General features: G+C 39.3%; 2 protein-coding genes across 5 annotated transcripts in view; one reads left to right on the forward strand and one right to left on the reverse strand.

Annotated features, from left to right (window-relative positions):
• Nucleotides 1–11,644, reverse strand: part of LOC149034051 (uncharacterized) — a 48,950-nt gene that overhangs the window by 18,787 nt on the left and 18,519 nt on the right. The window lies entirely within an intron of this gene.
• On the forward strand, nucleotides 15–6,080 carry LOC149034055 (uncharacterized). Its single transcript, XM_089193375.1, has one exon. It carries the CDS (start codon nucleotides 109–111, stop codon nucleotides 5,572–5,574), a length of 5,466 nt encoding a protein of 1,821 aa, XP_089049501.1. The 5' UTR covers nucleotides 15–108; the 3' UTR covers nucleotides 5,575–6,080.

An 11,644-nucleotide genomic window follows, 5' to 3' on the forward strand; every position in this document is an offset into this window, starting at 1 on the left:
GAGGGAGGGGAAGATAAAAATTGAAATTTAAAGATAAACGGTCCGTGTATAAGTTTTCACTAATTTCTCCTTTTTTTTTTTTTCAAACTGAGAAGAAACAGGGTCAAGATGGACACCATAAAAGAAACTATATCAGCTATCTTCATAGGTACAGTGGTCGCCGATTTCCTTCGCAAAACTGGTCGCGTGTTGCAAGCCATCGAGGTGTACAAGGAATGTTTGATTATATCACACAGTCAGGCGCAGGCTATCGATAGTTCATTGGCAAACTTTACGTTCCGAGCCATCTACAAGAGAATAATCAGAGCTTACGTTCATGTAAAGGATTACATAAGTGCAGAAAAATACCTGAGGGAACTCCTCCTATACCTGGATTCTAATGACACCACTGGAAAAGGATGGCTACATTTAAAACTGGCAGAAATACTTCAGAAACAAAGTAAATTAATGGAGGCCTGGAAATTTTACGAATCAGCAATCAACATCATGAAAACGATGGGAAACATACATGGCCAGGCACTGTGTTACGCAAAGCTCGGAAAAATGTTCCAATCGCATAGTCAATATGACAAGGCCCGAGAATATCAAGAGAAAGCACTCGCTACCAGAATAGAAATTGGTGACAGGGATGGAGAAGCAACAAGCTATGGAAACCTAGGAACTTTGTTCCAATCACTCGGTCAATATGACAAGGCCCGAGAATATCAAGAGAAAGCACTTGCTATCAAAATAGATATTGGTGACAGGGATGGAGAAGCATCAAACTACGGAAACCTAGGAGCTTTGTTCCAATCACTCGGTCAATATGACAAGGCCCGAGAATATCAAGAGAAAGCACTCGCTATCAAAATAGAAATTGGTGACAAGGATGGAGAAGCAACAGGCTACGGAAACCTAGGAACTTTGTTCCAATCACTCGGTCAATATGACAAGGCCCGAGAATATCAAGAGAAAGCACTCGCTATCAAAATAGAAATTGGTAACAGGGATGGAGAAGCAACAGGCTACGGAAACCTAGGAACTTTGTTCCAATCACTCGGTCAATATGACAAGGCCCGAGAATATCAAGAGAAAGCACTCGCTATCACAATAGAAATTGGTGACAGGTATGGAGAAGCATCAAGCCACGGAAACCTAGGAGCTTTGTTCCAATCACTAGGTCAATATGACAAGGCCCGAGAATATCAAGAGAAAGCACTGGCTATCAAAATAGAAATTGGTGACAGGTATGGAGAAGCAAGAAGCTACGGAAACCTAGGAACTTTGTTCAAATCACTCGGTCAATATGACAAGGCCCGAGAATATCAAGAGAAAGCACTCGCTATCAAAATAGAAATTGGTGACAGGGATGGAGAAGCATCAAGCTACGGAAACCTAGGAACTTTGTTCCAATCACTCGGTCAATATGACAAGGCCCGAGAATATCAAGAGAAAGCACTCGCTATCAAAATAGAAATTGGTGACAGGGATGGAGAAGCAACAGGCTACGGAAACCTAGGAACTTTGTTCCAATCACTCGGTCAATATGACAAGGCCCGAGAATATCAAGAGAAAGCACTCGCTATCAAAATAGAAATTGGTGACAGGGATGGAGAAGGAACAAGCTACGGAAACCTAGGAACTTTGTTCCAATCACTCGGTCAATATGACAAGGCCCGAGAATATCAAGAGAAAGCACTCGCTATCAGAATAGAAATTGGTCACAGGGATGGAGAAGCAACAAGCTACGGAAACCTAGGAACTTTGTTCCGATCACTCGGTCAATATGAGAAGGCCCGAGAATATCAAGAGAAAGCACTCGCCATCAGAATAGAAATTGGTGACAAGGATGGAGAAGCAATAAGCTATGGAAACCTAGGAACTTTGTTCCAATCACTCGGTCAATATGACAAGGCCCGAGAATATCAAGAGAAAGCACTTGCTATCAAAATAGAAATTGGTGACAGGGATGGAGAAGCATCAAGCTACGGAAACCTAGGAGCTTTGTTCCAATCACTCGGTCAATATGACAAGGCCCGAGAATATCAAGAGAAAGCACTCGCTATCAAAATAGAAATTGGTGACAGGGATGGAGAAGCAACAAGCTACGGAAACCTAGGAACTTTGTTCCAATCACTCGGTCAATATGACAAGGCCCGAGAATATCAAGAGAAAGCACTCGCTATTAGAATAGAAATTGGTGACAGGGATGTAGAAGCAACAAGCTACGGAAACCTAGGAACTTTGTTCAAATCACTCGGTCAATATGACAAGGCCCGAGAATACCAAGAGAAAGCACTCGCTATTAGAATAGAAATTGGTGACAGGAATGGAGAAGCAACAAGCTACGGAAAGCTAGGAACTTTGTTCATATCACTCGGTCAATATGACAAGGCCCGAGAATATCAAGAGAAAGCACTCGCTATCAGAATAGAAATTGGTGACAGGGATGGAGAAGCAACAAGCTACGGAAACCTAGGAACTTTGTTCCAATCACTCGGTCAATATGACAAGGCCCGAGAATATCAAGAGAAAGCACTCGCTATCAAAATAGAAATTGGTGACAGGGATGGAGAAGCATCAAGCTACGGAAACCTAGGAACTTTGTTCCAATCACTCGGTCAATATGACAAGGCCCGAGAATATCAAGAGAAAGCACTCGCTATCACAATAGAAATTGGTGACAGGTATGGAGAAGCAACAAGCTACGGAAACCTAGGAACTTTGTTCCAATCACTCGGTCAATATGACAAGGCCCGAGAATATCAAGAGAAAGCACTCGCTATCAAAATAGAAATTGGTGACAGGTATGGAGAAGCAAGAAGCTACGGAAACGTAGGAACTTTGTTCCAATCACTCGGTCAATATGACAAGGCCCGAGAATATCAAGAGAAAGCACTCGCCATCAAAATAGAAATTGGTCACAGGGATGGAGAAGCAACAAGCTACGGAAACCTAGGAACTTTGTTCCAATCACTTGGTCAATATGACAAGGCCCGAGAATATCAAGAGAAAGCACTCGCTATCACAATAGAAATTGGTGACAGGGATGGAGAAGCAACAAGCTACGGAAACCTAGGAACTTTGTTCCAATCACTCGGTCAAAATGACAAGGCCCAAGAATATCAAGAGAAAGCACTCGCTATCAGAATAGAAATTGGTCACAGGTATGGAGAAGCAACAAGCTACGGAAACCTAGGAACTTTGTTCAAATCACTCGGTCAATATGACAAGGCCCGAGAATATCAAGAGAAAGCACTCGCTATCACAACAGCAATTGGTAACAGGGATGGAGAAGCATCAAGCTACGGAAACCTAGGAACTTTGTTCCAATCACTCGGTCAATATGACAAGGCCCGAGAATATCAAGAGAAAGCACTCGCTATCAGAACAGAAATTGGTGACAGGGATGGAGAAGCATCAAGCTACGGAAACCTAGGAACTTTGTTCCAATCACTCGGTCAATATGACAAGGCCCGAGAATATCAAGAGAAAGCACTCGCTGTCAAAATAGAAATTGGTGACAGGTATGGAGAAGCAACAAGCTACGGAAACCTAGGAGCTTTGTTCCAATCACTCGGTCAATATGACAAGGCCCGAGAATATCAAGAGAAAGCACTCGCTATCAAAATAGAAATTGGTGATAGGTATGGAGAAGCAACAAGCTACGGAAACCTTGGAACTTTGTTCCAATCACTCGGTCAATATGACAAGGCCCGAGAATATCAAGAGAAAGCACTCGCTATCAGAATAGAAATTGGTCACAGGGATGGAGAAGCAACAAGCTATAGAAACCTCATATGTTTGTTTCTCTCACTAGGCATGTATGGAAAGGCTGAGGACTATCTAAAGAAGGCAATGAAAGTTAGAAAGGGTATGGATGACAGAACTGGAGAAGCATCAGACTACACAAACCTTGGTGCAATTTCTTGTAAGCGTGGTGAATATGACAAAGCTCAAGAATATTTCCAGAAAGCCCTTACAATTTGCATGGACATCGGTGATAGAGAAAAGTTAGTAGTCTGCTTCAACAATTTAGGATCGTGTTACCAGTCGCTTGGTAAAAATGACATAGCCGAAGGATACCTTAAGCAAGCTCTCCTACTAAGTAGGGATATTGGACACAACTTGAACGAGTTTCGCTGCCTTTGTAATCTATCGGTGTTAATAGCGTCACAAGGTCATCTTGAAGAGGCTTCTTCGTATCTTTTTCAAGGCATCCAAAAGTTCGAAACTTTGAGAGGTTTTCTTAAAGAAAACGACGAGTTTCAAATATCTCTTTTAGAAAAGTACGGCACCTTTCCCTACAAGTTGTTCAGCAGGTTGCTTTCTTCCACTGAAAAGCCTGAAGACGCCCTTTACGTCGAAGAGCTGAGAAGGGCAAGAGGCCTGGCCGACTTGATGACAGCTCAGTACTCTGTTCAAGAGCAGATCTCAAGCGATCCACAATCTTGGTGCGGCATTCAAGGGATCATCAGAAAAGAAACAGACTGTGCATGCCTGTACATTTCGGTTGGTGGAGATGAGGTACGGTTTTGGATAATAAAAGCAACGGGAGCTATTCTTTTTTCAGAAAAGAAAGTGAACCTGGACCCAAACAAGATGACCGGAATAGTCCCTGAGATAGATGAGTTTTTTAAAGAACTGATGTCACTTCGCCGCAACAACCGATCAGGGCTGCATTACTGTGATACCGAAGATTTCAAAACAAGTCTTCACTTGTGTTACAACATAATCATTGCTCCCGTGGCCAGTTTACTGAAGGAGCCCGAGATCATAATTGTCCCTGATTCCTGTGTGTACCAAGTGCCATTTGCAGCCTTGGCTGACGAAGGAGGCAAGTATTTATCAGAGACATGCAGGATTCGGTTGGTTCCCTCTCTCACGACTCTGAAGCTTGTTCAAGACAGTCCTCCAGACTATCACAGTCAGACCGGGGCACTGGTAGTGGGTGACCCTGTGGTTAGAACGGTGATTTACAAGGGAAGGTGCAGAAATATGATACCATTGCCGTATGCAAGAAAGGAAGCAGAGATGATTGGAACACTTCTTGGCGTAAGGCCTTTGATAGGAGAGTCCGCTACAAAGCATTCTGTACTCCAAGCGATAAATTCAGTGAGCCTGATACACATTGCTGCGCATGGAGATCCCGAAAGAGGGGAGATTGCTCTTTCTCCTGAGCACCCTACCCTACTCCCACCTTTTCCTAGTGAAGAAGAGTACCTTTTGACGATGGCAGATATTTCAAAAACTCGATTGCGAGCTAAACTAGTGGTGCTTAGTTGTTGTCACAGTGCTCGTGGGCAGATTAGAACCGAGGGAGTTATTGGAATTGCCCGAGCGTTCTTGGGATCCGGAGCTCGTTCAGTGTTAGCGGCACGATGGGCCCTGGATGACACAGCCACAGAGCAGTTCGTAACTTGTTTCTACAAACATTTGTACCGCGGTGAAAGCGCAAGTGAATCTCTCCAGAAGGCCAGGAAGTGGATGAGAAATAACGGCTTTGAAAAAGTTTCTCAATGGGCGCCATTTATGATCATGGGCGACAACGTCACATTTGATTTTGGAAATTGGCTGGTGCCTAGCGCACCTTAAGAGCCATGACTTTGATAAAAGCTCTGTAGCAGAATGAACTAGATTTAGTAAAGCTCACAACTATTTAATAACAAGCCTGTAAAAAGAGGACGCCATCGGCGAAGGACAACTCGGATCGATACACAGAGGAAAGCAGTTCTGTAAAATGCTTATCAGACATCTAAGTTTATTAATTTGAAACAAGACAGCGTGTAGAGTATTTCTTTATAAGAGCCCCGAAGTTAAAAAACTCCAATTTATTTTTTTAAGTCATAAGTTCAGTGAACAAGCCAAGCAAGGTGTGACAGTTTTTAGGTTTCGAACGCGGTTAGTTCTTCAAGGAAAGAAAATTTTAAATCCTTTTTCAAAGGTGATTAGTTAGTCAATTCAAGAGAATTTTAAACAAATGTGTGACCTTGGAAAAGAAGTGTTCTGAGCTTAAAGTTTTGGAAATTTCTTGCAAGGCTTTTGACAAAAATATTGTGGTTTAACATGCCAAAATAAATATATTTAAAGAAACGAAAAAAGGAGATACTCTTAATCGTATAATAATGCAAACCTTTGTATTCTCATAAATACTCCAGTAATTTTATCAATTTAACCCTTTAACCCCTAAGACTGACTAACATCTAATTTCTCCTTACAGTTTCACTCCTGACTCAAATATTAAGGTCATGAGAATAATGGAAATGATGAGGAATTAACCTTTATATTAATATTATATTAATATTATATAAATATTAAGGTCATGAGAATAATGGAAATGATGAGGGTTTAATTAACCTTTATATTAATATTATATTAATATTATATAAATATTAAGGTCATGAGAATAATGGAAATGATGAGGGTTTAATTAACCCTTATATTAAAATCAATATTATATTACTATTATATAAATATTAAGGTCATGAGAATAATGGAAATGATGAGGGTTTAATTAACCCTTCGTACTTAACATCAGTATGCATATTCTCGCTCCTTGGTAGGCACAAGCACGTCCTTTTGCGGTGAAAGAAGCGATGTAAACGAAATACGCAAATCTAGACCGGATAAAAGCCCTGAAAAAACTTTAAACATTTTTTTTGCAATATTTTGTAAGTTTGTCGCTTTCCCAGCCCGCTCTTTCGCTCGACTTTACTGACTGAGGGTCAGAGAGAATCAGAGAGAATCAGTCCATAACATTTCCGTACCGTTTTTCCGATACAAGACTTTAAAGCCTGTCCGACCTCTTTTTCATTACCATAAACCGCAGCGCAGTCGATGTGTCTGTATCCAGCTTTTATCGCCATTTCTACGGTAGAGGTGACCTTATCTGGTTTGCTTTTCCATTTCCGAAGGCCAAGAGCGGGTAGCGAACCACCGTTGCTTAATTTGATGGTTTCCATGTGATTTTATGGCACAAACAAAAGCTCTCCCAGATGTCCTGCTCATTAGTCAAGCAGCTTTGATGAGGACCAAAGAACAGAATAAGACCTCATTAATGTCCTGTAAATCTCTCTTAGGGCTGTTTCTGTTTGGTATTATTCCTTAGGGTAAGGATAAGAACCTCATTACTCGAGCTTCTGTTACAACGCTCGAGTCGCTTTCCTCCGAGGCGTTCCAAGTGTAGACGCGGAGAACTAGTGATGAGAATCGCGAGCCTCTCCCACTGGAAGCTGCCGTCTTCCCAAATATCTGGGGGGTAATACAGAGGCCGAAATTTTTGCCTGAGTACATTGATTATTCAACAAAATAAAATTATCTAGCCGGTTTTTTTTTTCTTTTCACTGAATCCTTGATCAAATTACACCCATGTAGACCGTACAAACAAAGAGGAAATTTGCAAAAGAAAATGGTTTTAAAGTCAACGACCGCTGGTGAATTAGTGGAAAATTGGAGTTTTTTAGACTAATCACAATAGAAGCATCAAGAAATTATAATTTTTATGATTAATTTGAGAATAGCTTGGGTTTATAAATATTTTTGAAGCACCTACAAGTGCCCTGATTGGTTATAAACCCAGCTTTATTGCACGAGTAACCCATAGAAAATTAAAACATACTGTTGTTTTGTTTTAAGTTTAGTTTATAAAGCAGGAGACCTTAAATAACATCAGTTAACTGGCAAAATAACCCACTTAGGATGTTGGGAGAACAAGAGAAAAGTGAATGAATCATTGGCGTCTTGCACATGATTTATAACCTTTTCTTGCGTTACCTCAACATCCCATTAGTGGGTTATTATGCTGGTAAACAGATAGAAAGTGCAGATAATTGCTTAAGTATTATTGTGAAAGGTGTTTTTGAAAGTGCTGTTTTTTATTGATAATATAAATTTAATCATTTTCCCAAGATGTAAGATTTAGGCTAATCAATTGAGACGTTTCGACTGCTAATTACTTCGTTAGGTGAGGAAGCTGAAAGGTTATGTGTCGCTATTTGTAACACCATAATTTGATGTTATTGGCGGGTTATGGTGCGCTGTCATCGGTGCATTTTGATCCTCATTATTATTCTGAGTTTTGGATATCATTCCCTTATAGCTTTGCCTTTTTACCGATTGGCTATCATGCTTTTTGATAGTAAGGCATCCATGCTTCAGGAATTTCAATTCCATTATCTTTAGTGATGTTAATAGGATTAATGCATAAATACCTTGCTTGTTTAACCCTTCATGTGTAACAGGGAGAGTCATGATCAATATACCTAACTTAGTCCTAAAGAGGAACATGCCTTGTTCCATTGACGTGTTCTGAAACAGCCATATTCTGAAAGCAAGCAAGCTGTAGCATTGAAGTGAAGTAGATAGCAGTAACTACCCTTGAAACAATAAGGGCCATGTGTTCAATATTTTTCCTTTTTTCGTCTTTGCAGGAATTCAACTGCAATGGAACAGTTGTTAAAACCCAGAATATGGGGAGGTGATACAGCTACAAGGTGACCAGCGTCAGAATATCAGTGATTTTCTGAAACAGCTGAAACTGGCCAAACCAGACCAGATACACATGCATGGTTTCTAGAACTTACTCCTTAGCATCAGGGTCTGCATGTGTATAAGTTTACTCTTATTACTAAGTAAGATCTAGAAAACAACCATCAAAGTGAAGGCCGACTCAGATCTAACTAAGAACACTGTTTTGTGGTAAACTTTAGTACTAATTATGTTCACCTTAAAATCAGAAAATTTTTTTCGGAAGATTTATGTTTAGCTATGTTGAGTTGATGGTTTCAGTTCTTTGGTGGCTTCTCTTACTTCATGTGTTCATGACAGCCACAAAAATAGTTTTAACACTAGCCAATAACTTGGAAAACATAAGCAATAAAAAAAAGAAACATTTCTTACTGGCATTAGTTTGTTTGTTTTCTGTTAATGTGAACAATAGGTCATTTTACAGTTGTTTACTTAGTTGCCAAGCCTTTGATTTGGAGTGAGGCTGAAGGTGACCTTGCTGTGATAGAGACCAGTATCTAGTTAGCATGATAACAAATTAATTTACATTTGAAAAGCAGCAAGGTTTGTATCATAACAAGGTCACCCTTAACCTGGTTCCTGTTCAAAGGCTTGGCAACCAAGCACACAACTGTAAAATGGACTATTGGTTGAGATTATATCTCATGTCAATGTAAACCTTCAACTCTCATACATTGTAAATGACCAAGACAAAATTTCTCCTAACCATATCAACACAATATCAAGTAGACAAGTGATGAGAATAAAGAAAAATTTCAATTAGGTATTATTAGTTGATCAAATACAAAATTCTCTGAACTAAAATTATAAGAATTGTGTAACAGACAGTAAGGAGAATTACTACTGAGATATTGGGGGCCTGAAAGGATAAATGTATTATTTCCTACCCAGTTTTTAATAAATTCGTTTTATTTGAGTGTACACCATGTCACTGTCTTTTTATCCAGCAGATAGAAACAACAGAAAATATAAACATACTGTAATTTAATTGTTAGTGAGGAAAACTTCTTCAGTCTACTTTTCTCCGTATAATTCCTCTGGTACTGACAAGGAGAATTTACTTAACAATCAAAGGTTGTTAAGTTGGTGATCAGTTGCCATATTCTCATTATCTTAAAGAATGACTCGGTAGTATTATTGTGAGGATTAATTAAAAACTAATCACTCCAGGGGTTCATTAAGGTTAAAAACACAAATATCTACTTCAAAAACTATTAAATACCTATAAATTCCCTTGTCATGAAAACCTAGCAATCCCATCAGATTTCTGAAAGAATCGTCCAAACGCATCGATCTGAGGCTCGGCACCCTCACATGCTTCCTCTAGCTCGCCCCAGGCTTGTCACCGCTCACTCGAAAAGGACCCGGAGGCTGAGAGAAGATCCTAACGAATTACTGCAAGACAATTAACATAAGAACAAACAAATTAATTCACTTCCTTGCTTCTTCTCCAGTTGTCCTTGGAGCGAGTTCATTCGTTTTCCTCACTTGGCTCATAAGCTTACAGGTTGTCCATTAATCCATATTTGACGGTGGAGATATTTCCATGTTCATGTTGGGTAGTTTCTCACAGTTTCCACGTCAAGTGAGTTGTCAGTGAAAAGGCGCTCGGTGCATACAATGGAATAACGCTCCACAAATAAAAGATTGCCCAGCGCTTGGTTTAATAGAAATCCTACGTAAATCGGCTGACGATGAGCAGACAAAATTAATAGGTATTTGATAATACTTAAAGGACCTTTTCCACTGACGCTTATGTTTGGCCGTTCAGCGTGCCTGGGAAAGAGAATGATTACGGAATCGACAGTCGAACAGAAATAGACAATCAGACTTTATTGGCTGCTTGATGTGACTGACGTATGACGTGTGTTGGAAAAAACTCAAAGGACGAAAAGAGACGGTTAAAATTATTTTCAAAGCAGGGCACAGAAGGCTACAGATTGTAGTAAGTACTGTATATGAAAACAACTGATTCGCTTCCATTATTTTGCCTTGACATAGACTAAGGAAATCTCCGGTTTTATTTTCCCAGTTTGTCTCTGATTTGCGTGATTCGCGTGACAGTGTAACGAACACCCCAGTAAAACAGACGGCAAAGGTTTGTTCCTCTTTGATGCACAATGTAAAAAGTCCATCTACGAAAAAAGAGGCTGGAGTCCAAACTCCGTAGAAAAGATGTATCAAACTTGTTAAATGAACCATGACATTTAGCTAAAATAAAAACTCCGAAACTTCTTAAAAGTCAAAACAAAGGGTTAAAAAATTGCGCGAACGAAAGCTCAAAAACAATCAACTAAACTCCGTTAAAACAAGCAATAAAAGTTTGCGAAAAATGTCCACGTCAGTTTTCCAATGTCAATGTTAGAGTTCTTTGACGTGATTTGCGAATTGTGAAATCATTTGCACCGCGCGTGAATACAAAAAGAATACAAAGTGGGGAGGGGAAGATAAAAATTGCAATTTGCTACTAAAGAGATTTTCTACCAACAATCTGTGTATAAGTTTTCACTGAGAAGAAACAGGGTCTTAACTTAGATGATATTACTGTGTCAAAGGTTTTTTCTCAATTTGCTGTCAGTTTCATCGGAAACCTTTATTAGAAGCTTTCAGTTAAAACTGTTGGATGATATCGTTTTTACTAATAAGCGACTAGCTAAGATAGGTTATGTTCTACACGATACCTGTACGTTCTGCAAAGTGGAAACAGAAACCATCTATCACTTATTCTACGAATGTCCTTTTACTCTTCCCTTTTGGGAAAACTTTGAAAACTTCTGGTTTGTACTTTCAGGTAAAAGGGAAAATTCACGTTGCAAGATGTATATATCGGTAAATTAGAAAAATGTGAGTTATTGAATTATCTTATAACTCTTGCAAAATTACATATATGGCAAAGTCGAAAACAAGATAAAATTCCAGAATGTGAAGTTTTCTTAAAACAAGTAGACGTCAAATATAGAACTGAGAAATACATTGCTGTTAAAAACAATACGCAGAAACAATTTCAGGCTAAGTGGTTATTATATAGATGGCACTTAATTATAATAAATAATAGTTTACAAATATAATAATTTGATTGTTTAAAAATATAAATGTAATCTATAATTAATAATAGCTTACAAATGTAAATAGAGTATAC

The sequence above is a fragment of the Pocillopora damicornis genome, chromosome 14 (assembly GCF_964200805.1).
Source record: "Pocillopora damicornis chromosome 14, jaPocDami1.2, whole genome shotgun sequence".
NCBI lineage: Eukaryota > Metazoa > Cnidaria > Anthozoa > Scleractinia > Pocilloporidae > Pocillopora > Pocillopora damicornis.

Excerpts from the sequence above, each read along its gene's own strand:
- LOC149034055 (XM_089193375.1), top strand. The coding sequence starts at position 109 with ATGGACACCATAAAAGAAACTATATCAGCTATCTTCATAGGTACAGTG.